The sequence below is a fragment of the Chaetodon trifascialis genome, chromosome 15 (assembly GCF_039877785.1).
Source record: "Chaetodon trifascialis isolate fChaTrf1 chromosome 15, fChaTrf1.hap1, whole genome shotgun sequence".
NCBI classification, from domain to species: Eukaryota; Metazoa; Chordata; class Actinopteri; order Chaetodontiformes; family Chaetodontidae; genus Chaetodon; species Chaetodon trifascialis.
The window spans coordinates 6,367,778-6,395,000 of record NC_092070.1 but is presented as its reverse complement, the minus strand read 5'-3'; the positions used below and the strand labels follow the sequence as shown (position 1 = coordinate 6,395,000).

Sequence of the window (27,223 nt, the reverse complement as noted above, 5' to 3'; positions counted from 1 at the left end):
TATCAGTACTTGTTTGTTTATAACATTTAGACACAAATTAAATATAATCCATCCATTATCTATACCGCCTATCCCTTTCGGGGTTGCGGGGGGCTGGAGCCTATCCCAGCTACAATGGGCGAGAGGCGGGGTACACCCTGAACCGGTCGCCAGCCAATTGCAGGGCCACATGCAAAGACAGACAAACATTCACACTCACACTCACACCTACAGACAATTTAGAGTCATCAATTAACCTAATGAGCATGTTTTTGGTCTGTGGGAGGAAGCCGGAGTACCCGGAGAGAACCCACGCATGCGCGGGAAGAACATGCAAACTTCACACAGAAAGGCCCCGCCTGACCCGGGGATTGAACTGGCAACCTTCTTGCTGTGAGGCACCTGCACTACCTGCTGCGCCACCGTGCAGCCCTAAATTAAATATAATATGCATACAAATTATATAAGTTTTAGAACCTTGCTGAGTCGACAGTCAAACTGAATAAAAGCACAAAAATAATTAAATACATGATTTCTATACCATTTAATTTTTTTTATTTTATTAATTTAGCACTAGGAATAATAAAGGGCAGATTATGAATGGATTAAATTTGGCTATACAGTACAATTTTTGAAAAGGTATGAAATGTCATATCAGCAGCAGCAGCCTCCTCACCAACCCCCTCAACAGCAGCTGTTTAATGTACCCCATCAGGTAACACAGAGACTAATTTTGCTTTGCACTGGCCTCTAACAAATATATGAGGTGTGGACAATGATATGGTATGTTGTGATTCCATGTTACATTCTTTATGAATATGGGTTGCTACCATTCAACCATTTATAATGCAAGGTATGTTTCTGTATGGTGTTTCAGATTCGTGCTCCATGTGCCCCCTTTTAACTTTGAGCACCTGTCCCTCCAAAGGTCTCTGCACGGCCCTGTCATTGGCACAATGACAATGGAGGATGAAACTGTACTGTATGTGTGAGAAAATACAAATTGTTTTAATTATTATTGTAAATTTTGCAATTCTTTATTTATTTATTTGTTGTTGGTTTTTTGGTTGTTTTTTTTTTTAACATAACCAGTCAGTAGTGGTGTACCATTAACATCCTTTGCAGCTGACGTAGAAGCTGTGGTAACAGCTGCTTGGAGCAGTTCACTCTTACAGTTAAGAGAGTTTTGACTTCTGTAAGTATTTCTGTGTGTGATTCTTTACAGCTGTGTCTGACGCATCAATGCTTGTCGCCATTTTTGGAGTTATTTTTGTGTCTGAAATCAGTGTTCCTGTTTGTAGGCAGGAAGTTGGTGTAAAACCAGCCATTTGGATGGATTTTGAGCAGATGATCTGTGAATATTGCATCAGTAATGAGTTTTCCTAATATTTTTAGGAACATTTTATGCACATCTCTGGCTGTATTTTGTATTTAAAAAAATGTAAAAATCATACATAATCAATAGGCTTCTTTTTGGACAGTTTCACTGTTTTCTTCTACCTGACACTTTGCCATTGTTCTGTTAAGTCTCTGGTTGTTTTAACTGCTTGTGTTGAGGTCCTCCAACGTTATCCTGCCAATTTTTTTTAGTTTATATCTTAAATAATAATCTAACCTTTAAAAGAATGGCTTCATTTAGGTTTCTAAGAAAGTATATCGTGTGGTTATAAAAGGTGCATGATTCAAAATGTTAATGGAAGCTAGGCAGTCATGCTAGTTTTATCATCTTGCTCTTATTCTGGTAACTGCATGCTGCACTGAGGGTGTGTTTTAACCTGCCAGTTCTGGTCTGACCACATGTTCACGCTCATTCTCACCTTTGTGGAAATCAGCTGGCAAATGCATCATCAGTCTTTCCCTCTGGTTGACACACATGTAATATTTCACTTACAGGGGCCATTATTCTGAACACTGACTGCTGAAGTACATTTAGCTGACAGTACTGCTGCCTTTGGTGGGAAATTGAATGCAGGACTTTTCTGTGTAATGGGGTGTTTTTACATTGTGATACTGACACTTGTACTTCAGTAAAGGATCTTAGTACTTCCTGCACCACTGCCTATTGCTATACTATACATTACAGATCTAATAAAAGATAATTAAAGATTTAAGTGTTTTACTATATCCTGGTCTTGAAGCTATTATTACATTGAAATGACTTTGCGAGCTATAAAGTACTGAAAATGTCATTTAATGGGAAAATTTTTTATTTCAATTCCTACAGAGTGGCAAAATGTGAAACAACTAAACTGTACAGGGTCGTTCAGACAGTCAAAGATGAGTCAAGAGGAAGAGAGAGGAAGCAATAAGAGCAGAGAGTGAGTGAGGGGAGGGATAGATGTTTTTGTGTGTGTGCATGTAAGTCTTGTTCAAAGCACAACAGAGCGACTGCAGCAGGTGAAACACCAGGAACTGGAGCTCCTCTCAGTCAGTGAGTATATCACAATATTTCACCTTAAGTTAAAGTTTGCATGTTTTGTGTATGTGTGTGTGTGTGTGTATTTGTGAATGACTGTAATTTCTTGTAGCTACAAACACTAATGTAGGGTGTTATGTACAGGTTGGTTTGCGAGTGGATGCAGAAGTGATACGTTGATTCTTTACTTGGTTCATCTTTATTGTATGGCTGACTTCAGTGATAAAATGATGATTGACTACGCTGATATTGAAGGTGTGTGTGCCGATGGTCATACAGCAATTTTCTGTGTTAATAAAGGCTGATCTTTTAGGGATTTTGAAGTAATAAGTAACATAAACATAACATACACAGTGGCATGTAGAGTTGATTTAAACCCTGGGTTTAGCTGTCTCAAAGTGCACATTGTCCATGTATGTGTGTTCACATACAGCATATCACATGATTACTGTGGGCGATTTCTTACAAATGTCTTCATATGTGTTTTCTTTTTCTTTCGTTCACAACAGACAGCAGTTGTCCACCCTTACCACCGCCCTCAGCGTTGGCTGTGATCGAGCATCATAGGAAATCCATCGGTGTGCGTCACCTCTGCGCCTTGTAACCTGGGGGACACACACCTCTCCCCCGCTGCTTTCTCCGCTTTCACTTTTTCTGTTCAGCCCCATCCTGCGTCATCATGGATCTTTTGGATTTGGGTGACTGTGAAGATGAAAACTGTAACCTCCCTCCAGGCTTCCCAGAGAACTGCTTGAACCAAGAGTGCATGTGGGATGAGTCTGTGTTTGGACTGACTGAGTTAGGTGGGTAAAAAACAAAAGCAAAAACGTGTTACTGCATAACGTTTTAAAATTGAAATTCAAAGCTACACCAGCCAAGATTTTTGGCTGGTGTTTATTTCATGTTTATCTTGTTTGACTTAAGCAAATGGTGTTACCTGGACAGCACAATTCACCCCCATCAGATCAATTCTGTCTTGCTTTTGATATTAGATTAATAGTTCATCGTTTTGGGAAATATGCCCATTTGCTGCTGAGACTAACATGAGAGATGTTAGAAATACTCCCCTGTCTGTGCAGTAGGCTACCACCAGCAGCTGGTTAGCTTAGCTTAGCATTAAAGGCTCTGGAAACCTCTTTTTTTCACTCAGCTTCATACTCTTAAGTGAAAGGGGTCCCACTTGAAGACACTATTTTAATGCCAATGTTTGGACAGTCCTGGTCATTTCGCAGATTTTCTGTACTTTTCTGTTTTTCTTCCTGGTTTGACTCAGTTTGACTCACTCAGCTCAGTGGCAACACAGAGATCTGTGTACGCAACAGGACTTACAATTGTATATATCATATATTAGCATTCTGCCTTTGACAGTCAATGTCAAAAATATGGAAATATGGTTGAGAGAGAGGGGCATGACATGCAAGAAAGGTTCCCAGCTAGGAGGCGGATGTTGAACTTATGTGGTATCCTGCTAATTGCTAATGTAGTCAGACTTGATTTATTGTGAGGACAATTGTTGTGCAGCAGCTGCGGAGCAGGAAATTGAAGTTTTTACCCAGTCTTTGTGCTAAGCTATGCTAACCAGCTGCTCGCTAACTGGCTGCTGGCAGTAGCTTCATATTTAGCTCATACACATTAGAATGATATCAGTCTTCTCGTCCAGTAAGAAAGCAAAGCCGATTTTCCAATATGTTGAACTATTCCTTTAAATTTTCACAGGCTGACTGGTACAATTAACATGATCCAGTAAAATTCAAAATATTCCTCATTTTCCATCCATGTCTGACAATGGGTACAGTTGTGAAATGAATACAAAGTGATTCTGATGAAACGTCAATATTTCATGTTCTAGTGTGTGTGACTATCATCTGCATTCTACTGATGCTCTTCGGCCTTCTGGGAAATATACTGACAATTCTGGTGGTTTGGCTCCGACCACACATGAGAAGCTCTACATACCTCTACCTGAGCAGCATGGCTGTGAGTGATCTGCTGATACTGCTGCTGCTGCCTCTGGACCTGTATAAGGTACACACACACAGACACAGACACACACACACACACACACACACACACACACACACACACACACAGACACACACACACACACACACACACACACACACACACACACACACACACACACACACACACACGTCCAAGGTGCACCTTTTTACATGCATGCATATATGGTGATATGGTGATATAAATCATACTGATGTTTTGTCTAAAGGTGCATCACAACACAAATTACAGAGCACTGATGTGAATGAAGACGGGGGCGTGATGCATTTGCTTCCTAATGAGAACTGTGGTCCAAAAGTGGTTTAAACAAGCCATCGCCGTCTCCCCCTGAGGGGAATCCCTGCTGCCAAATTAAGTTTGCTTCTATTACACTCAAGAGTCATGTCATACCCAGAGTTTTCTGACATGATTCTGTGGTCATTTCCTCTGCACAATGGCAATGGAAGATGAGACTACACTGTACGTTCTCACCTTTGTAGAAATCAGTTACAGTTGGCACATGTATCATCAGTCTTTCTCTTGGGTTGATTCGCACATTTTAATTGGTTCTTGGCTAAATCCACTGTCTTGTTGTAAAACATCACTGTTTCTGTCTGAAACATGTTCTTCCTCCCAATAAAGCATTCCAGGTTGGTTAGTAAACCCAGGCTGTGCCCTTTAAACAAGGCCTGTGCACACCTTAGTGTGACAGCTGTGTTGCCATGAAGTGGAGTAAAGGTGAAAATGGAGATGTCGTCAGGGTAAAATTACTGTTCTCTCTCTCCCAGCTGTGGAGGCCCTGGCCCTGGCCCTTTGGAGAGCTAACCTGTAAGCTGACGATGTTCCTCTCAGAGTGCTGCACCTTCTGCACCATCCTCCACATCACCTTCCTCTCCCTGGAGAGGTATGTGGCAGTCTGCTGGCCAATCACCGCCAAGACCCTGGTGACAAGGAGCAGAACCAGGGCTCTCATTGGCTGCCTCTGGCTGGGTGCGGCCGTCAGTGCAGCACCGGTGTTGGTCATGGTTGGAGTGGTGGAAGTTGGGGGAGAGGAGCCAGGGGTCAGCCAATGGAGGGAGGGTGGAGGGTGGACAGGCAGGGAAGGAGAAAAAGGAGGGTTCATGATAGGTGGAAGGGAACAAGGAAGTGGACATATCACCTTGATGGATGGAGGGCTAGAGGGGATAAACTGGGAAGAAAAACATAAAAAGGAACTGAGTGAAAGAATCGCAGAATTAAAATGGTTTGGAGAGAAAGGAGAGAGAAATCTGGCAATAGGCGAAAAAGATGAGAGGATGCAAGGAGATCAGGACGGAGGTGAAGGAGAAGGAAAGAATGAAGTTGAGGGAGAGCGGCAAAATAAGATGAAAGAAGATGAGGGAGGAGGAAGGGAAGAAGGGCGCTACAGAGGAGAGGCTGACAAGAGAGAATGCCGCTGCACACACTACGCCATCTCCTCTGGACTGTTGTCGGCCATGACGATTCTCTCCAACTTGTACTTCCTGGTTCCATTCTGCATCCTGGGCCTGGTCTACAGCCTGATTGGACGGACACTGTGGCTCCGCCCACAGAGCAGCCGTAGAGAGCAGAGTCACCGTCACACTGTCAAAATGCTGGGTGAGAAACACTCGCCACCACACACCCTTTGGCACTTCCTTTACAGTAGTAAAGTGCTTACGCAGAGATTCATTTTGACTAAATTTTTACACTTATTATGCTAACTGAACTAACTGATCGCCAGTGGTGGCTGATGGTTATTGACCTGGGTGGGTCTACAGCCAATGAGAGACATGCAAACCTCTAAATTCAACAGAAATGCTGAATGTGCATTAATTTCTGTTTCTCAGCTTCCCTTGTCTGGGCTGTTGATTGGCCAATCAGCTATTCACTCGTGAATGCCAATGTTTAATGATTTCATTGCACCCTACACCACTCATATTGGATGGAGGCAGGATCAGGAGGAAGCTAGTGCTGAATTAGTGCTACTGCACGGCTGGGACAGCCCCCGTTAATAACAGGGCGTGATTCATGCACCCTGTGGACCAACCACTGCTGCTGACAGCTAACGTTAGCCCGCTAACATATGAGCTGAAGTGTCGACACAGCTGACCTGACACTTTCAAAATGTTTTTTTAATAATGATGTGAACAGGGAAATGTTTGACACAGCTTAAAAATAAAGTTGGTTAGGTTAGTGTGATTGGATATTTCAGAGATATCTTCTACCACCTTTGCTTCAGGTATTACCGATTCTGATGTCTCCCCCCTGTCCTTTCTCCCTCCCTGCCCCTCTGTCCCTTCACCTTCTCCAGGAGTGATTGTCTTGGCGTTTGTCCTGTGCTGGCTGCCCTTCCATGTGGGTCGGACCATTTTCTCCTTCACTCTGGGTTCTGACAGACAGGACGCAAACACAGACGCAAGCTCACACTTAGGCGTTAGCACTCTCCCTGATATCAACATACACACTGTTGCTACACCCGTTAGCCACTCAGACTCAGACATGGACGTCAAGACTGGCAAGATGAGCGCCCAGGCTCACACAGAGAGAGAAGAAACACGCTGTGGTATCTGCGCAAAGCCCGAAGTCAAAAGCAACACACACGCTCATGTAGACACACAAACTGAGATGCACACTGACATGGACACACAGTCGGATGATACCGGCGCAGACAAACACTCTCTTCACACTGGCACGAGCACACGTCATCTGGATCCTGGCATTCAGACAGACACACATAAGACTACACAGACTGAAACACACAATGATGCAGCACATAATGATGCACAACTTGACACTAGTTTCCATAGTGACACAGACACCAACACACACGCCAACCAGAAGTGCTACAGAGATGTACACACACTCACTACCATGCAAAACTGGACATCACAAAACACACTGAATCACACACCTCCCACCACAAACACATATGCTGTGACACCATCCGACCTGTACAATGGTAATACACACGATGACACACCCTTCAACGGGACATACCCACACCCTGACACACACCTACACCATGTTTTTTACTATCTCTCTCAGTATTTCAACCTGGTGTCCTTTGTCCTCTTCTACCTCAGCGCTGCTGTCAATCCTTTACTGTACAACCTGATGTCTGCGCGATACAGACACGCTGTGCACACCCTCATACACACACACTCTCACACGCGATCTCACCGCCTGCACACGGTCACGGCACGCCACTCCACAACCACTTTATAAGGGCAAATAGGGTACGCAGAGGAAAGGACGCACACACTGCATGCAAAAAAGGGAAACAATCAAGCAAACACACTGCAGCCTCTCTTTAATCTTAATTGTGTTCTCATTAAAATTGTCTTGGTATGAATAAATAATGTGGTGTCGTCAGTAGTTTTACAGAAAGAGTTTGATGTATAGATATAAAGGGCATTTCTGTGTTAGTCTTAATTGATGTTTTACTGCTGTGTTTACCAATGTTACTGATGTGAGGTAAGATACAGTTACTCAGTTTATTACAAGAATGATGTGTAACCTGAGAACTAACAGCTGGTTTAAATTTTCCACTTTGAAATTTGATACCAGGGCTACCCAGTTACATATTTTTGGACCAAAGACTGTGCCTTTAAAGCACAGCAACTGTTTTGACCTGTTAAAAGTCAGTTGTGGTGTCCTGGTGTCATGAAGCCGTACACTGGCATCAATAAATGGAACATTCATTGTGCATTAATGTTATTCTGTTGCTTTTCCTGCAACGACTACTCAAAATGACAATGAAAAGTTGAAAGTATATGCTAACTTAAAGGATATGTTTTGCATTCTTAGGTCTGGTCTGTGTATTGCTGTAATCATTCTTTCTGCCTGTGCCTTTTCATTGAAGACATTTTGACATGTCACAGTCGGAAAAGCACAGGGTGTAGGATTTGGGAGGATCTATCAGCAAAAATGGAATAAAATAATCATTGTTATGTTTTCATGAGTGTATAATCACCTGAATATAAGAATTGTTGTTTTTTTCGCACCTAGACTGAGATCTGCATAACCACAGAGGGAGCGGGAGAAGTTGCAGAAGAAACCTGCCCAACACTCACCGGGACACTTAGAGAAATAGACATAGAGAATGGGTTAGTTAATTAACGCCCATGCTTTTCCTGCTAAGTCAAACTGTCTGTTAGGCCCAACCCTTCATAATGTCACTCCACTGTAAAGGATGGGAGACAATTTGCAGGGTTTTTTTTGTGCATTCTGAAGTTCAGCAAAGCTAATATGAGGCTTTAAGAGTCTGAGTTAAACAAATCAAGAGGGTCTCTTTTCAATATGAAATGCCTTCTTTCTGTTTCCTTGCTGGGCCATAGTTGTAAGAATAATACTTGCAATAAACCTACAGTACATGACTGCTGGGACAAATCCAGACTAACATCAGACTAGTATATAACAAAATCTACCAACTCATAGGCATGTGGTATCATGAAAGTAGCAGAAATAAGTATTTAAGTCAAAATGCTAAACACTAATAAGCCCTAAAAGTTGTCTGTCAACCAAACTGCAGCAGCGACTCTTAAAGTCTGCAGGTAGCCAGGACTAACATCCACAGGCCAGCAAGCACTGAGCGTGCTGTCTGACTGCTTCGTGAACAAATCTGCCGAACCTCGAAGCTCCCGAGAAGCCTCTTCGGTATTCTTTGGCATGTGGACTGTCATTGGGCTTGTACAGGAAGTGAGAAAGGCAGCAGGTAGGAGAGAGAGCTGGTATCAGCTGCAGCTTTAAATTTAGTTTGGTAACATATAAAAGCTGAGTAGCCTTTGTCAGTGTCTGAATTTGAGTATAGAGCTGTTTCCTGGAGGCAGCACTAACTCAGACTGCTGAAGTCTCACGCTAGATTCAGCTGAACTTAAAAATGGATTTTTGAAAAACAAGGAATATGAGCTTTGTCCCTCATTTCCTTGCACCAGGAAAGGATTGCTTCACAGTCAGTATGGACAGGAGGGATGGCTGCAGCAGCCAGTAACTCCAGTCTATACACAGTATCTATACTGTCCACAGAATTGAAGAACATATGAAATCTAACCAAACGTCAGCTAAAAACCAACAGTTTCTATAAACATGCAGCATCTCAGCAAGAATCTTGCTGTTTCTTAAATTAGGGCAAATTAATTTTGAAAGCATTTTAAATGAGGTCCTTCTCACAATATGTATATTTTCACAGAAGAAATTTGATGTGTACGTAAATTTAATTACGGTAACTGTGGCCCGCTCAAAACATGTTCTCACATCCACGGATGCACACGCACAGCGCAGCGCTATCAGTTTGATTCATGTAGTTTCATACAGGCTGCTGTGCTTTGATGTAATATATATTACATTACGTGTCCTGATGTGTCAGATACTGATATAAATGCTTTTATTTGATGCACAGTTGAGGTTTCATCACCTCTGTGAAGGACATTATATTTTCACCGCGTTCGTCTCTCTGTGTGTCAGCGGGGAACACTTCAGAATGGATTTCCTGAAGTTTGGTGGACAGATTGGCCTCGGGCTTAGGGACAATTGATTTGACTGTCAGTAAGCCAGGCCATTTCTCCCATGAGATCAGTTCTTTCTTTCAGAACGCTGCATGTATGAAGTAGAGACTTGATTCTAAATTAGTATGAGAAAATCTGTAGTTTACTCAGACTGTTAAATATAAAGAATCAATACCTTCACTCAGTAATTTTCTTTCTAGTTATGTCTCACATCTTGGTCATTTATTTCTGCTTGTATCCTGCACACGAGGCATTCCCTGGCATAAATATCAACACTTATTCGAGGCCTTGCTTGCTGTGTGTAAATGTAAAATATTACCACCTTACCAACTGTTTTGCATTGCCTCAGGTCTTCTGTTAAAAGTTGCGCTTGAACACACCGCAAAAGCTGCAGCTGACAGCCCACAGATCACTGACGTGTGTGTGTGCATGCTGAAAGAATGACAGATGGGAGCATGACAGTGTTTTCTGGTTGAAGTCTGGAGACAGATTGATGCGTTTCTTCGTCCTGACAAAACAATCATGAACACATGACTCATAAGTCGTGTTTTGATAGCAGCCCTTCACATTTCAAATATTTTAAAACAAGTTCAGCATCTGTCACTATTTCATGTTCTGAGAGACGCCGGCTGAAACCATTGTCCGATTCATATGCAGATATCTCCATTCTTGCATCTCAAGCTGCTAATCAGACTGTGAACAATGCTAAGTGGAAGTCTTGCTCTGGATATCTGCTGTCTACACTGAAAGCCCGGACACACTGACCACTGACCCAAGAGGATAAACAGTCACAAGATGATGCTGATGGGTTCTGAGATTGGTGCTAAAGTAAAGTGTTTTATTGTTTCATTGCAGAAGCAACAATGCAATTTTCCAGCTGCTTTGTTGCTCTAATACCAAAATTTCTGGGAATTTTGGAACAATTTCAGTCTCCACTTTCCCTCTCTGCCTGGTTCTGTTAGTTTACACCAGTACCTGCGTATCTGCCATCACAATATATGCTTTCTGTCTGCATATTTATTATCATAGCTGAGCTAACATTCAGATATTTAGACATTATAAAGACTTGTCCCAATAAACGGACTGAACAGAATTTTCCTCTAAACCTAAAACCTATGTTCTGTTGTGTATTTGATCAGTGTGTTTGCTCTGTGTGTGTGTGTGTGTGTGTGTGTGTGTGTGTGTGTGTGTGTGTGTGTGTGTGTGTGTGTGTGTGTGCATCCGTCCTGCATGCGTTCAGACTTTGTACCCAGTGGCTGAAGCTTGAACACAAACTGTTGACTTCCTGCTGAATGATCAGCGACACTGCTGAGGTTTTTCATCGTCACCTCGGTTTCTGTGTGGTTGTTTCCAGTCACTCTGGATGCTGAGATGGGAATAAACTGCAGTACTACTCCAAAGACCCTAGACTGTCTGTACGACACCGCCAGGTATGCAAAGAGCCAGCGAAATCAAATGAATTTAAATTGAAAATTTGGGCTAAAATCATTGCGTGGTCCACATACAGACAGCTGAGTCATAATACATGTTCTGAAAATTTGACTGGATCAGTCCCGCCCAGAATGATATAACTCTCCAGCCATGCAGGCCTGTTTCCTGATGCTTCCATGGACGCCTCACTGGCCTCTTTGCTGTCTCTGAACTCCTCTTGGGCTCTGGAGCAGCAATACTCCACCTTACAGAGTGGCATGACCCAGCAACAGAGGTTGGCCTTCAACCGTGACCTCTTCACCCTCTTCAGAGGAAACAGCACGGTCAGATCACACTCCTGTTTGGTTTTACAGCTATTCAGGCTCCCAGCCATTCAGTACAGTACATTTAGCTCGGTATGAGTGGTACAAGAGGAAAGGGACGTACTTTCAAGCTGCAGAATCAATTTGAAATCTAACAGTGAGCCAGCGTAGGGATTCAAGCACAGAGGGTAATTAACTAATAAAACACAGGTGATGCAGAGAACAGGAGAGGAAACACACATACAAAACATGACACATGAAGAGAGTATCCTTCAAAATAAAACAGGAAACAGCCTAAGCAAAACTCCAAATACATAAGACCTGAAACACTGTGGAAATTTGGAGGGTTTGCTCCCAAACAATAAAATCAGGAAATTGTATTCTTAGGAATAGAAATGAAAGTATAGACTAGTGTCCAAAACATAAATGAAGCAGTAAAAGTCCATACAATACTAAAATACTAAATAAATGATAATGGGTTTAGCATTTAGATTAGCAACGGCCATATTCTACATGCAGAGTGTGAAATGACGTAATATAAATATTCAGACAACTTCATCTAAAAGGTTTTGATAATGTTTGCATGTCTAACTGTAATTTTCTTTGTGTCCTGTGTGTGTGTTGCTTCTGTAGGTGAGTTATGGGGGTGTGGGTGTTGTTGCACTTGCCCTTTCAGTCCTGTTTGAGATGCTAGCCCATCATCAGACCACTGGGCTGGGCTCGTCTAGCCCTGAAGCCCACCCCCCACCTCCAGACCCCATTCACAGAATGTTCGGGGCTGACACGTGGTCAGACATCAGTTCGATTGCCAGCGAGTTTCTCAAACAGGTGGCTGGATTTTAGACAGAATAATAATATCTTATTATAAGAGCCTCAAAGCAAGACTATGTTAAGGTCTAAAATATGAAATACAGTACAGAAGAATCACAAAGCCTGACCCAAACTAATATATTTCATAATGAACTTAAGTCTGAAGACATGATGACTCTATGTAAAAATCATCTACCATGGCAGATTCCTGGTGCAGCCAATGACCAGCACAAGATGGCAGCGCTGCTGGAGAGCTACGAGAGACAGCTGCGATCCGAGCTGACGGAGCTCTACGAGAGGATGATGTTAGAGGAGAGGAGCGCTCTCAGCTCTACCGGGGTTGGCTTTGTCACTGATACAAAATACAGAATTACAAATAATAGGAACAGTGGTGCTTGTACATCTCTTATTGCTGCTTGTTTCACAACTGCTAGCACAATTGGTGTCACTCCTCAAGAAGTGAGATAATCCTTGGAACACAGAGCTTAAAAGAGTGAACCCTAGATTGAGGGTGTGTCATGGCATCCTTCGACCTTCCATGTGCAGGTGAAGCAATGGATGAACGGAGCTGCTCTCCACGTCCACACCTTCCTCCACTGGAAGCGTCTGACCAGCTCATCAGGCGGAGAAACCTTAAGCCTGGACTACCTGCATCGTGTTGACCCTCTGCTGAAGATCTACAGAGATTATCTGCCCAAAATGGTACTGATCTCCTCTGAGAACAACCAGGGGGAAATTAAGGATTCTATTGCAGTTTACTGTGCAGAGATTTACTACCAACTAGACAAGGGAAAAGCTGTAAATACTCATGGAAAATCACTCATCAACATTCATTTCCACATAAAACTACCAGAGGCCAGTATCTTACTGTCTACTGCAGTCATTGAATGCAGCTCAACTCTATTCAATTGCAGTCAAATCCATGGCTGCGTCCACAAAAACTGACCTTCATGGTGACAGGGTCCATTGCAGGGTTGTGGTATTGCTTAAGCTTTGTTTTAAGGTCTGCAGACTTTTTCTGGTTGATTTCTGATCCTGGAAACATATAAAACATGAACATCAGCCCGCGATCCCTCCCTCTGTCAACAGGTTAAAGTGTTTCCGGCCTCAAGCCCCGGCCCCAGCGGGATGCTGATAGTGGAGCCTCTGAGAAACGTGAGCCACGGGATTCGCTTCAGGGTGTGTGAGCGTAAGGCCATACAGCAGACTCTGGCGGAGCGCTTCCTGTCAGACCAGAACCTGCAGACGGGGAAGCAGTTCTTCCAGAGCTCCCACAAGCACCATGATGCTCTGATGGCACAGCTCAGACACTTTCAGCTGAGCGTGGTTTGAGAACAGTAAGACTGACTGGCTGTTATCGATGACCTGGGCCCAGATGTTGAGAGAATACATCCTCATGCATAAACTTACTGGGTTATGTCAGTGTTCACCACCTTTTGGTTATCTTCTCTCTGAATCAAGGATCCAAAATTCGCTTAAAATCTCACATCGGTATTCCACTATCTTTCCAAATATGACAATATTCCAGATTTTATAATGTAAACAATGAGGCCTTTTTCCTAATGTAGCATTTTAAGATTAAGACGTGGGATGTGATGATGTTATTCAGCTTTCAGGAGCATTCTTTGGACATATATACAGTGCATTCAGAATATGTCTTAACTGAGGTTTTTACTGCAGTTACACGACCTCTTGCCTGTTTATGGTCAGCTCTGTGCATTAAATAGACAACAGTTTGCAAGGCAAAGTTTTGATTGACAGTAGCATGATCATCAAGGGTCTTTGGGGCAAAAGCTTAGTCAAGAGGGTATGTGGTTTTTCACTTTCACCTGAAAAATACAGTATTTTCCATATACATTTTTCAGAAAATCTGCATTCTTAAAAAATCGAACCATAGTGACTGAGAAATGTGAGTGCATTAATGATGAGAAATGATTTATTTCAGGACTTTTGTATTGATGTTCTTGCTGTGTTGCTCCTTTTTGAATGAGAGGAAAAGTGAAAGTTAAGATGGGATGAAAACGTAGACATTCTGGTAAAATAGATCCAAGCAAGTGGGAAAAAAGCTTCCAATTACAAAGGGTATTAAAGCAGGGAATATCCCTCTATACAAGTATTTATACTGAAGAGTGAAAAGGGCATAATTGGCATAAGTGGAGTGGCATAATTGGAGAATTTGGAAGACAACTTGTTCTGTACTGTATGGTTTAAGATCGCTGTCAAAAAGACGTGTCCATTATTAAAGTTTCGTATTTGGAAAGTTAACAATTTGTGTGTCATAAAAGTTGTTTTACATAAAATTCCGCTGTCAAATACGTGAGTCTGTGAAATTGGGTTCGGGTTATGTGACTGGATGATAGCAGGACTGACTGTTGAGCCAGTGTTGTTCCCAGATGTGGTAGAGGAAGCCTGGTCAGTTATGTACAGGTAACTTGGAAGGATTGGCACTGCCCACAAAATAAAGCATAACAAAATCTTAATCTCACATTTTGAATGAGATTTGATCTCTTCAGCAGATGGCCCTAAAATGACATGCAGTGTTATTTTTTAAAGATGACCATTAAAATGATATTATTATAATTTGAATTTCATGAATTTACAAGCACAGCATGATCAGCATTGCCGACAACATTCACAGGTTTCATTGACTGATTAATCACCTTAGAGTTCTTATGGTGTAAGATAGCTGGCAAAAAGATGTGTCTATATTTGTAAAGTTAACAATTTGTGTGTCATAAAAGTTGTTTTACACAAAATTCTGCTGTCACATACGTGAGTCTGTGAAATTGGGTTCGGGTTACGAGTGTTTTTATAAGAGTATGAGTCTAAAAGCTGTGAGTGCAAAGTCTTGAGAATACAACTCATTTTTCTACGAATACGAAGTCTTCACTGTGAATACGAATTCAAGTTTACGGTACGACTCGAAAAGTGCTGAAAATGACGTCACTGAGGTCACAGTCAAGTCACAGGGGAAAGTAATCGATCGGCGATTCCTCCAACTGCGCATGCGCCTGCCCTCAAGTTTTGAACTGAGTTCAGAGTGAGATTTGGCAGTGGCAGTGAGGGGTGGGGTGGGGACGGGGGTCTGATCTGAAAATGACATATAAATTGGTACAAATAAAATTATTTATTCAATTCAGCATTTCTTAGTGCAAGTGTGTGTGTGTGTGTGTGTGTGTGTGTGTGTGTGTGTGTGTGTGTGTGTGTAACCCCCGCCCTTCCCCATGCGTAAAAAAAGCGGCTCCCGCTCCAGCTCGTTCACTTCAAAGATCCATTTCGTCCGCGACCGACACATCACCACTTCCTCTACCTGTTCCACTGTTTTATAAAAAATTGCTCAACTTGGTGGGCATTATACTGGTAATTTGTCTGTGTGAGAAATACAAGATATGGCGTGTGAACATGTGAATGGGTTGAAATACATGTGTCTTACACCCAATGGGTGAGACTTGAAAGCTTTGCCAGTGAAGTCTCTCCGGGGATGGTGGCGTTGCCCTGCATGTTTGCGTCTGGGGCAGGCGCATGCGCAGTTGGAGGAATCGCCGATCGATTACTTTCCCCTGCGACTCGACTGTGACCTGAGTGACGTCATCTCAGCACTTTTCGAGTCGTACCCGTAAACTTGAATTCGTATTCACAGTGAAGACTTTGTAGTCGTAGAAAAATGAGTTGTATTCTCAAGACTTTGCACTCACAGCTTTTAGACTCATACTCATATAAAAACACTCGTAACCCGAACCCAATTTCACAGACTCACGTATAAGACAGCGGAATTTTTTCTTGTAAAACAACTTTTATGACACACAAATTGTCAACTTTACAAATACGAAACTTTAATTATGGACACGTCTTTTTGACCGCGATCTTACACCATAGTTCTGTAGCTGACCTCTAAATCCTGACTTCCCACTGGATTAGGACAACTGGGATAAATCAGTGGTCTCATTATTCCTGTTCTAGGTTTCTTAAAGTGGCTGGAGCTCCGACTCTCCACAGTCCAGAATTGAACTTGCACTTCCCTGACCTGTTTTTCAGTGGCGTCTCAACTCCACTAGATGGAGCTCTTGAGCCAAGATCGTTTGACAGAGGACTTTTCTTCTTGAAGAGTGAAAGTACAGTAAAACATGGAAAGTCTTAGTTTAAGTTAAAAGAAGTTAGAGAACTTGTCCTGTACTTCATCCCCTTTGAAACAGACATCTCTGCCACAAAACACGACACTGAATCCTGTAAGAGGATTCTGTTTTCTTTGGGTGGTGCCCCAGATTTCTGTTGTAAAGGTACGCATGTCCTTTTTTTTGCAGTGAAGTACAAAGGGTTAAGTGTTCTTGTTCTAAAATTATTTTAGGAAATTGCTGCAACATTTTGCCATGGCTTTTCCATCTTTTTTAAACTCTGCACAGTGGGTACAGTAGTAGCAATACTACTGTTACACCCAATCACTGCATGGGAACAGAGCTCTCTGCAGGCTGAAAATGGTGCCTGACTTCCACCAGTTTAATGTCAGTGCAGTCTGTCGGGGTGCTGATGTCTGAAATGGAAGAAGGAGTTCAGGATGAAAGGTACTTTATGAAGTGTGAAAGTGTAACTGCAGCAATTCAGATACTGTGCATGTGAAGATCTTTCGATAACGGGATGAAACTGAGACAATTATGGATGAAGAACAAGATGTCCATGTTCGTGAACTGTGGTCAAAGTGATCGTATTTATTACAAATATGCATACTGAATACAGGTCATATAGGTCCTCTCCACTCTTCATCTCTGCAGCAAAGAAGAACACAACAAGATGGTTCCACAGTCCTAACAGGCCTCCCCTCCCCTGAATAAACTCACAGAGCAGCATCTTATCTATCTCTGCTTTCACTTTGCAAGCACAAAGATGAGCTTAACACTACTGTTTCCTTCACAGCTGTGTGTGGAGTCAAAAAGATGACTGACTACTGCTGATGACTTTTCATCTGCCACTTCTTTGACTTTTATTTTCTAAACCACAATCAACTAAATAATTTAAAAGGACCTGTACCAGACATTGGATTCAATCCATGTGAAGACGTTACTTTCTGCTCACTGAACATGATGCCTGCGCCTGTGGAGACTGCAGAGTGTTGGTTAAGGGGAAGAAAGAGGCCACTTAAAGACAAGACAAACAAACCACGGAGGCTCGGCCTTGTTCTCGAGAACTGTCGGGTATCACATCCAGACAGCTCTGCGCTGGGTTCATGGCTCAGGTTTGTATGAGGAGGGGGGATTTGTCCCTGTGGAGGTCTGCTCAGGGGCTTGAGTCTCCGGCTGTGGAGGGGGACTGGCTGCCGCTGGTGGCTCTTTCTGCACCAGCTCAGGCTCATCCTGGCCTGCCTGGGGCGGATGGACCAGGACCCGGTCGATGAGACCAAAGTCCTGCGCCTCCATAGGGCTCATGTAGCGGTCCCTCTCCATCACACCCTCTGAGAAAGGTGGAGAGAAATGAGCATCTATTCAGGAAAGGACAATCTTTGTCTCTGATTGGTTGTTCTTTAGGAAAACCACTACAGACAGCACTGGACCATCTGTTGCTGACGTTTGCTGTGCAGGAAAATATGTGTGTGTGTGTGTGTGTGTGTGTGTGTGTGTGTGTGTGTGTGTGTGTGTGTGTGTGTGTGTGTGAAAAATACAAAGAGCTGGCCAAACCTACCGATGGTTTCCAGTGGCTGCCCTGTGTGTTTGGCATAGATGTTATTGATCTGCCTCTTCAGTTTCAGGATCTCCTCGGCCTGGATGGCGATGTCTGTGGCCTGACCCTGAACACACAGCACTCTGGTTAGTATTTCCCTGCTTCAGTGAACTTTCAGACTTTGTAATCACCCCCATGCTTGATTTCAGATCAGCAATGAAGGACCTGGGGAGACCACCTTACCCTGGCGCCTCCTGAAGGCTGGTGAACCATGATGCGGGCATTGGGCAGTGAATGCCTCATGCCTGACGTCCCCGCTGCCAGGAGCAGGCTGCCCATACTGGCAGCCTGGCCAACACACCAGGTGGAGATGGGATTAAGGATGTACTGCATGGTGTCGTAAATGGCCAGGCCTGCTGTCACCACACCACCTGAGGGACAGGAAGGATTGAAAAAATAAAAATAAAAAAATGCGGGATTTGTTTGTTTTTCACCCAGAATCAAAATTAAAAGTGAATTTGATCATCAGCAGACAGACTGTTATTATATTGCTCTGCTCAGGATAATATGACCAGAATTAAATACTAAAAGAAAAAGGAAACTAGATATTCATTCATTCATTCATCTTCTATACCGCCTATCCCTTTCTGGGTTGTGGGGGGCTGGAGCCTATCCCAGCTGTCAACGGGCGAGAGGCGGGGTACACCCTGGACCGGTCGCCAGTCGATCGCAGGGCAACATGTATACACAGACAACCATTCACACTCACACTCGCACCTAAGGACAATTTAGAGTCACCAATTAACCTAATGAGCATGATTTGGTCTGTGGGAGGAAGCCGGAGTGCCCGGAGAGAACCCACGCATGCACGGGAAGAACATGCAAACTTTGCACAGAAAGGCCGGCGAACAGGCGCACGCACTACCTGCACCATGCCGCCCGAAACTAGATATTGAAATGAAAAATTCATATTATGAAATGGAGGTTTAAAAATGGAATGGGAAATTCCACCTCATGAAATGAGAAGTGCAAAAGCTTTAATATAAAATCTTAAATTGAAATGTTAAAGGAAAACAAACACACATAAGTGAAAAGGGAAAATGATTATTAAGATTTAACAGAACCTTTTGTTTCCTCTGCCTCTTGCATTTGCCCCATTCCATTTAATGAATGTGGGGCTTAATAGAAAAACTAAAAGAGAACTTTATGTTTTAATAGTTCATTTCACGATCCAAGTTTTGCATTACAAAAAGTTCTTCAGTTTACTACCAGAAAAGAAGAAAATCAGCAGATCTGCACGTTTGATTTGTTTTGGTTATGGACTTCATGACTGCACATCTTTCTATGGAAGCCAGAGGTTGTGACGACCAATCAAAGAGGGGACACAGCTGTTCTTTATCTCATCAACAACTGATCAAAACATTCATAAAATCAGAAAAACAGTAAATGACAGAAAGAGCAAAATACAAATGGAAGAAGGAAAAAAGAAATAGATGGGCATCACAAAATACACTGAGGGTCCTACCAGGACTGTTGATGTACATGTGGATGGGTTTGTTGTTGCTTTCTGACTGCAGGAAGAGCAGCTGGGCAATAACCAGACTGGCTACAGAGTCATCAATCTGAGAAGAGGAGACAGAGAAAGAATATAAATCACCTTGAAAACACACAGGAATGAAAAACAGTCACTCAGTCTGAGTCTGATCATCCTGGGAGACACTTACAGGACCCATTACGCAAATGATTCTCTCTCTGAGGAGGCGAGAATAGATGTCATACGCTCGTTCTCCTCTCCCCTGGAAAAAAACACAAAAAGGCAGAATTGTTTTTAAGTTAAAGAATACGAACAAAACAATTTAACAATCGAATGCTGTGGCAAACAACTGTACTTCAATTATGATCTAATGATAATGCACATGTGAGCAGTGACTTCCTGAGCTGTGGGAAGCTCTTGCTTTTCTTTCATACACAGCTTTATGAGGCAATAATGTTCATCGAAAGCACACTCAAAAACCATGCAGCTTTCAGTCTGTGCACTGACAGTTTGAGTACACACTGGTCATTTGTGTTAAGACATATAATCAAAACCTGATTCACTAGACGTTTCTGTGGGAGGTGTTCTTTTCTTTATTCTTTCCCTCATTCTTCTTTCATTGTAACTCATCAGTCCTTCCTCTGTTTGTTCCAAGCAAACACCAGAGCGTGTTTGCCAGTACAAATCTACTTCAGACCAGCATCATGTAAAAGCCTGCTGGGATTTGCAGACATTATTGTTTGTTTAAGAAAACAGGACTGTGTTTTTTTTGAGTTGTGAAAGGGCTCTTCTTGTGTGTACTTACCCCACGAGGAATATATTATCAGCAAACCTGAACAAAACCAACTTATGAGGGTGTGTGTCTACATAGGGAAATCATGCATGGTGCAGCATTGACACAGATCTCAGCACACAGTCATCTCACTCACCGTCTGCTCCACGACGATGGGTATAAGAGGACTCCTCCATACAGGACTGTGGTGGATGGACCTGCTGTGTTTCAGTGTCAAGCCTCCGATGTGCAACACTCGCTGAAAGACACGCAGAAAATACACAATACTTACAGTAAATACTAAAATATGTATACACACATGGGAATGATATACATCAAAAAGCAGACTACAGCTAAGTTCAATATTACATAAATGAATAAAAGGGGTGGTGGATTGGGATCTGTTTCCCTCAAACATAACAGCAATCAACATTACAAGCAAAAGCATGACTTTAAGAACATAAAGCCTAAATTACATAGGTTATTTCTAAAAGTTGGTAATAAAAAACACATTTTTAGTACTGTCCTACATAATTGTGTACATTTGGTTATGCTGGCTCATAATAGCTATTCTCCGCTAAGTCAGGGACAGGTCATATGTTTCTTTACACCCATCTGAATAAAACAAGCATTTATTTTTATGTGAAATATATCAGATGTTCACAATGAGTGTGTATAACAACTTGTGATATAAGAGAATTTGCTTATGGGCTTCTGACAATGTGATGGGGAGATTAATATGATGAAATGTCAAACTTATAAAAAGATTTGCCCACCAGATTTAGTGAACGTTTCATTGAACATAGTATCGTTTCAGCCGATTTACTCTTCGTGTTCATTTTCAACAATAAAGGAAAATACAATGGTTTCTCTGACGTCAGTTCAATCTTCTGTCTACATTAACAGCACTACTCTCAGCTACAGGCTTCACTGTTATGTCATCCCAAAACCAACAGAGAGTGAAAAAGACACGGATTGATTTTTGGCTGGTGAAGTTTTCTGTCTTTTGAGAAAAACCCTGAACACTCCATGTCTTCGCTGCGGAAAGCATATCGGTAAAGTTACAGTTTGCAGCTGACAGGTTTGGAGGTGATGCCATGAAGCAGCGTTGCACAAGCTGTTAGCTAACAAGCCCAACACGACGAGCGGCGCTAACGACAGTCACCGCCGATTTTACATACAAATTATTTACGCTATGACACACGCTGAGAGGAAGGTTTACTAAAACTTATTCTACTCACTCGTAATAGCATTTTGAAGTCTTTATGTTTCACTCCCCCTCTGCGTGACCCCCAGCTACACCGGAACCAGTTCCAGCTTGACCGTTGAACACTTTCTTCTTCCTCGTTGCATTAACAGGAGCTTGGTATCTCGTTCGACTCCTTAGCTCCCTCTACAGGACAGTGCCTTTTCACTCAGGATCAAATAGTCGCTACAGATCATTACCATTCTACTATGTATAAATACACGGAGAGTTATATAGGCCGGCCTTCTTCACATCATTACTCAGCCAATTAGACTCGTATCCCTCAAATATTGTGCTACACAAGCCGCACACCACTGTCTTTAAGTTTGTGTGTGCCAGGACTGAGATTGAAAATAAAATGAGCTGGTGACAGATAAATGGAGCTGTACATTAAATTAAGTTTCATGAACTTTACCAAGGGATTGGAGTTTAAAGGAAAAGTGTAATATTTTGCATTTCTATTTACACTCATTTTTTACTCATTAGCCTTTGACTAACAGTATTGTATGTTGATGTTCTCAGTTTTAACGGATTTAACTTGTACTTCATATTGTCAATTTCAGAAATTCCATACGTGCACTCCTATTATACTTTATAATTTACATGAGCTTTAGAAATATTTATGATGATCTCACTATAGAAAACATTTCTATATTCTCAAACGAAACAAAACAGCACAGGCAAAACACAGTTATATAGATTCAAACACATAGTTTTTGTATAAATTGGACAGAATTTTTACAGTAATTACTTTTTCTCCTGATCCCCACCTGCTGCTTTTCATCGGTTTGAACAATTCAAAACTGGATGAACAAGAGGATATTTGTTTCAGAGAGATTTCAGAGAGAGCAGACACTCTGATTGTGTACGAGAAAATACTGATGGATCGTTTTGGTTCAGCCAACTTGTTTCATACAGTTATAAACTACAATTCTGCAGACTTGAGGAAGCTCAACAAGAGCTCAACAAAATGTCTATGCAATAACCATACACTAACAATTAAACATTAGTGCATTCACAACATAGTCAGTATAGTCACAACCATTATTAGTCATTCACATGAATCCAAATATGATTTTGCATGTGATACTTTAATCCCATTCTTGTTCCATCTCATTGAAGTACTTCTTCAATGTCTGTCTTATTGTTTATATAAGGATCTACAATTACTAAAGAAAACAAGTACAAAAGTCAAGTTTCTTTAAAAAATGGGGTCAAATGATAATATGGCACTCCAAAGTTGCACCCTTGGGCTGATTACATTAATTACTGCTCTGAATATCTGCAATTTGCATATTTATATATTTATTTTAATAAAGCCAGTTTCCTGTTTTAGGTGCAAACTACACCGTATTATATACTATATTGATGGTTTGCTTGTCAGTTGTGGGCATTTGAGCACAGCTGTAGGCTGTGGCCGTGGGGGAATGCCACGATATTTACTCAAGTATTGCTGTAGTACAATTGTGAGATGCTTGTACTTTACTTCAGTATATCCATGCTACTTTATACTTTTACTCCACTACAGCTCAGAGGGAAATTTCGCCCTATTTACTCCAATACAGTTATTTGACAGTTATAGTTACTTGTTAATTTATAGATTACAACATACAATGAACTTATAAAACATGCACCACTAGAATAGTTCAAATTAGCTCAATTCCAACCAAGTACAACAGTAAAAATCTACTCACACATAAATGCATCACTAATTATAATTGTGGGTTGTGGGTGGAGGAAGTAAAAACTAAGTGAGTTAATGGGCTTTTTATTTTGAAGGATCTCACCGGAAGATGTGCTTTCATTACCGCAGACACCGTTAATGTGACGGACTGCTTGGTCCTTCGCTCTGTTCAGTTTGAACTCAGTCATGTCAAACAACAGCGCCGCCAACAGCAGTCTCGCCATCGCCCAGAAGGCAGTAAAACAGCTTCGTCTAGAGGCCAGTGTCCGTCGGATAAAGGTATGTCCAACAACTCAAGACCGCTATAAACTACACCTCAGTCCTGTCCTGCGCGCGTGACTCCAGACGCGCATCACCAGCTTTAATTTTCCGCGCGCTGCAACTAATTACTGACTCAATTAAGTGTCGCATTTACACGAGTTAATTAACTGAAAAATCTTTACTATTTCACAATCAGCATACTGTCATATTTTCTTAAATAGAATATTTTGTGACGCCTATCAAAAGTATTAACTGTGGTTGTGTCGTAGCTCTGTGATTGGCTAAACAGCTGTTCAGTTGAAGAAAATGCTCCCTTGAAGTTTCTTTTTCTGTGGTTACTGACTTACTAACTTATTTAAATCCTCATACTGAGGGAATATTTTCCCCTTCAGGTTCATGTTAGAAGTCACTCAGGGGCCATGTGAGTGTGATTTCCTGCCGGACAGTGTACAGTGACATGGTAGCAAACAGACAGTGATAGCTTTGTTGACTGTGCTGCTGTGTGACTGCTGTGATTGTTGGGAGGCTGCTTATTATAGAACACATGTCAGGCTAGACTCAAGCTAAGTGCCGGGGGAGAATAAAGAAATCACAGAGTTTCACTCGGTTAGTTTCAGTCCAAGCAGCAGTGTTTTTAAACCGAAAAGAGTAAACTTTATCGATCCCATGCTGGGGAGTTTAAGTTGTTACAGACAGAATAAAAAGGAGCCTGAGAAAAAGAAGAAAATAGACAACAAGAGCAGCTACAGAAATCAACTGTAAATATGTACATTATATGCAAGAAACGTTTAAAGTCACATTGCGTCAAGAGGGATGGTTCTGTTTCTCAAACATTTTTAATTGCTCATGAGTAAGATATGGATAATAAATAAAGTGTTTTGTACTATTGCAAAAGTAGAAATGTATAACAGTAAAATAAAATGTAATATTGCACAAGATATTTGCACAGATGTAATGAAAGCAAAGTCTACGTCGTAGAATCTGTGGTGCTCTCCTTTTCACACAGTCTTCCTCTTTCAAATGAAAAGTCAAATTCATAGACAATTAAACAAACCCTCGATCGGATCAATCCACTCAGAGGTTTTGCTGCAAACATAACCCAGAATTGTGTGGGCATGCTGTTGGGCAGATTGTGAACTTAATACATATCACAACAATCAGTGATGTCAGAAAATGTACTGCTTCGCCATCAAGGTCACAGATAGCAGGGCAGTAGTTGTGGAGCCCATGAGATTTCACACTTTCACGTATGTAGTTGTGAAACTGACTCACCAACAATCACTTAAAGCAGTCCTCCAGGGATACATTAAAGCATTTCTTAAAGTGATTAAAAGATAAAAAAAAAGTCAGCAGAGGCTGAAACAGCCTGACTTTTAGTCTCCAATGTTGGTCAAACCCTGAAAACACTTTGGCCGTATAGGGTACAATATGGGATCCTACACTTCCCACAATGCAACTAGATGAGATCTGTTGTAGACCTACACTTCTTTGTAAATTGCTCATTTCTTGTGCAGTCTCCAAGCCAAGACAGCAAGACTTTAGTCCAGAGTGCAGAGCAAGCTCCAAAAACACTGCTTCCTACACTTCCCATAATGCAACCCGACAGTGAATTTTTGGATTCCCTGTAGTTAATGGCCATGACAATACTCAGGTCTTCTCAGCACTATGAACAGTGTAATGCAGCTGGCTTCAGTTCTCTTTCTGAAATGCAAATATATGTGCAGCGACTTGGAGGAAGACTGATCATAAACACCGTCCTTGCTCAAACCAATGATGTGATATATGGAATATTATACAGGTTTCTCAGGCTGCTGCAGAACTGAAGACCTTCTGTTTGCAAAATGCCCACAAAGACCCTCTCCTCACCGGGGTGCCCTCCAGTGATAACCCATTCAGGCCTCCCAAGTCATGTGTCCTCCTCTGAGGTGTGAGTGCAGCTCTTCTTCTCTTCGCCTCAACTGATCAGCTGTTTTTAAGTTCTTAAACTCTTTTCTCTTCTTCCCCTCTAATACTTCCTATATTGTGCCTCTTTGATCTGTTATCTTTTAGAGCACAAGACACATCCCTTCAAGCTAAATCTTTCTTTTCCTTTTAGGGCTGTGAAGGAGAGGAAAGCACTGAAACAGACGCCTGATCGTTCCAGTGTTGACCTCGGTCATGTGCGCCTCTTCCTCTGAAGATAAAGAAGACTGCACACAAACACCCACAGGTGTACTTAGGCCACTTCTGAGGACATGTGTATTCATTTCCTGGGGACTGTCCCGAACCATAACATTGATCTAGCCTGAACCACTCTCCCAAAAATCAGCTTTTTCCTAATTGGGGACACGACTTTTGTCCCCCGCGTGGACAAGCTGTCCCCCAGGTACCTGCTCTTTTTGTCCTTGAATGTTGCCTGTGTGAGAAACACACACACACACAGACTCACAGGAGCAGCTATAGGATGATGCTGACAGCTTCAGCTGAGAAATGTAGTAAATGCACTGTTTCCACTGGATGTGTGTTTATTATGTTTTTCTCTTTTCAAGGTTCGTACGTCTTAGCTTTACACTACAGGCCTTAAGTCCAATTCTGTTTTTTATGAGCATATCCAATATTTTGAGCACTTGTTAACACCTGCTTTTACCACTTTTTGACAGTGGTTGTTATTGGATAACAACAACCCTGGAGCTGATGACAACATGAGAAAACAGCATGAAAATCACATTAGCAGTTGCCAGATTCCTATCTGATTTGTTTCTATTTATGAACAGATCTGATCCGCCACCCCCGCCCCCCACTGCAGTGGGATGTCCTATCATACAGTGAGCAAGAGACAATTCAGTAGGACTTTATTTCCAAAGAGCTGTTTTTGAGCTATTGGTTCCTTTCATTTATTTTGGAGCCTTTAAATATCTAGAACCATTCTGCACCTGCACGTCATTTATAAAACAAAAGAAACCTTTGTTAGAGAAAAGGGGAATTCTGGAACCCTGATAAAATGGTCGTGAAGTGATGGGTATTTGCTGATCTTGGACGGGTTTTTATTGTTGCTTTATTTTGATTTCTATTGTTTTTAAATCCTGTGAAGCACTTTGTGTTACATTTTATTATGTATGAAAAGTGCTATATAAATAAAGTTTGATTTGATTTGATTTGATTAAGTTCAAAAATCTCCCTCATGGTATGTGCGCTGTCATTATTATTTGCCATTAAAATTCACCTTTCATCCATTACCATGTGTTTGCTTTTGTCATCCAGCTGTGTCCAGCATGAATTGTGCATCCTAGTTTTTAACTATACTGACCCTCACGGATGAAAAACTATTGCACAATAAAGTGCCGAGGAATTAAGCATAAATAATGTGTTTCTCACTTTCTGGTAAAATAAGATAACATAAATCACGCCTTTTATTGGAACTGCAGGACTTTCCATCGTTTTCATTATTCGATGTCACAGTAACATAGCAGCATAGTTTGAGCTTTGCATGACCTGTGTTTGAAACATAACGCTGTGCTTATAACTTGCAAGCTGACTTTGTCAAGTACCAAAATCTTCAGGATGTCCATGTTGTTTTAGTGGGATGGAGCATAAATAAATATGCACTTATTGTAGGCTGTGTTGTCTTACAATCACATGCTGAAAAGTGGATAGT

General features: G+C 41.8%; 3 protein-coding genes across 3 annotated transcripts; 2 read left to right on the top strand and 1 right to left on the bottom strand.

Moving 5' to 3' along the window:
- The first annotated feature begins 3,074 nt into the window (after positions 1-3,074).
- LOC139343159 (uncharacterized) lies at positions 3,075-13,775 on the top strand. Its single transcript, XM_070980644.1, has 10 exons — positions 3,075-3,198; positions 4,245-4,420; positions 5,185-6,013; positions 6,708-6,959; positions 11,255-11,330; positions 11,480-11,654; positions 12,267-12,461; positions 12,648-12,782; positions 12,990-13,145; positions 13,533-13,775. The coding sequence occupies exons 1-10, from the start codon at positions 3,075-3,077 to the stop codon at positions 13,773-13,775; spliced, it is 2,361 nt and encodes a 786-aa protein (XP_070836745.1).
- Positions 13,776-16,225: 2,450 nt separating this feature from the next.
- On the bottom strand, positions 16,226-21,723 carry clpp (caseinolytic mitochondrial matrix peptidase proteolytic subunit). Its single transcript, XM_070981227.1, has 7 exons — positions 21,640-21,723; positions 20,556-20,657; positions 19,817-19,888; positions 19,618-19,714; positions 18,336-18,523; positions 18,114-18,219; positions 16,226-17,886 (listed from the first exon to the last, which is right to left on the bottom strand). The coding sequence occupies exons 1-7, from the start codon at positions 21,649-21,651 to the stop codon at positions 17,660-17,662; spliced, it is 804 nt and encodes a 267-aa protein (XP_070837328.1). The 5' UTR covers positions 21,652-21,723; the 3' UTR covers positions 16,226-17,659.
- A 1,775-nt stretch (positions 21,724-23,498) lies between these two features.
- Positions 23,499-26,797, top strand: LOC139343554 (guanine nucleotide-binding protein G(I)/G(S)/G(O) subunit gamma-5). Its single transcript, XM_070981276.1, has 4 exons — positions 23,499-23,607; positions 25,388-25,514; positions 25,685-26,617; positions 26,734-26,797. Exons 1-2 carry the CDS (start codon positions 23,515-23,517, stop codon positions 25,511-25,513), a joined length of 219 nt encoding a protein of 72 aa, XP_070837377.1. The 5' UTR covers positions 23,499-23,514; the 3' UTR covers position 25,514; positions 25,685-26,617; positions 26,734-26,797.
- Positions 26,798-27,223: the final 426 nt, after the last annotated feature.

Excerpts from the sequence above, each read along its gene's own strand:
- LOC139343159 (XM_070980644.1), top strand. The coding sequence starts at position 3,075 with ATGGATCTTTTGGATTTGGGTGACTGTGAAGATGAAAACTGTAACCTC. Across the intron at positions 6,960-11,254 it reads GAGAGAAGAAACACGCTGTG|TCACTCTGGATGCTGAGATG; the intron begins GTATCTGCGCAA and ends GGTTGTTTCCAG. Across the intron at positions 12,462-12,647 it reads CCAGCGAGTTTCTCAAACAG|ATTCCTGGTGCAGCCAATGA; the intron begins GTGGCTGGATTT and ends CTACCATGGCAG.
- clpp (XM_070981227.1), bottom strand. Across the intron at positions 19,715-19,816 it reads TCATTTGCGTAATGGGTCCT|ATTGATGACTCTGTAGCCAG; the intron begins GTAAGTGTCTCC and ends TCCTCTTCTCAG. Across the intron at positions 18,524-19,617 it reads CATGTACATCAACAGTCCTG|GTGGTGTGGTGACAGCAGGC; the intron begins GTAGGACCCTCA and ends CCTGTCCCTCAG.
- LOC139343554 (XM_070981276.1), top strand. The coding sequence starts at position 23,515 with ATGTCAAACAACAGCGCCGCCAACAGCAGTCTCGCCATCGCCCAGAAG. Across the intron at positions 23,608-25,387 it reads CCAGTGTCCGTCGGATAAAG|GTTTCTCAGGCTGCTGCAGA; the intron begins GTATGTCCAACA and ends AATATTATACAG.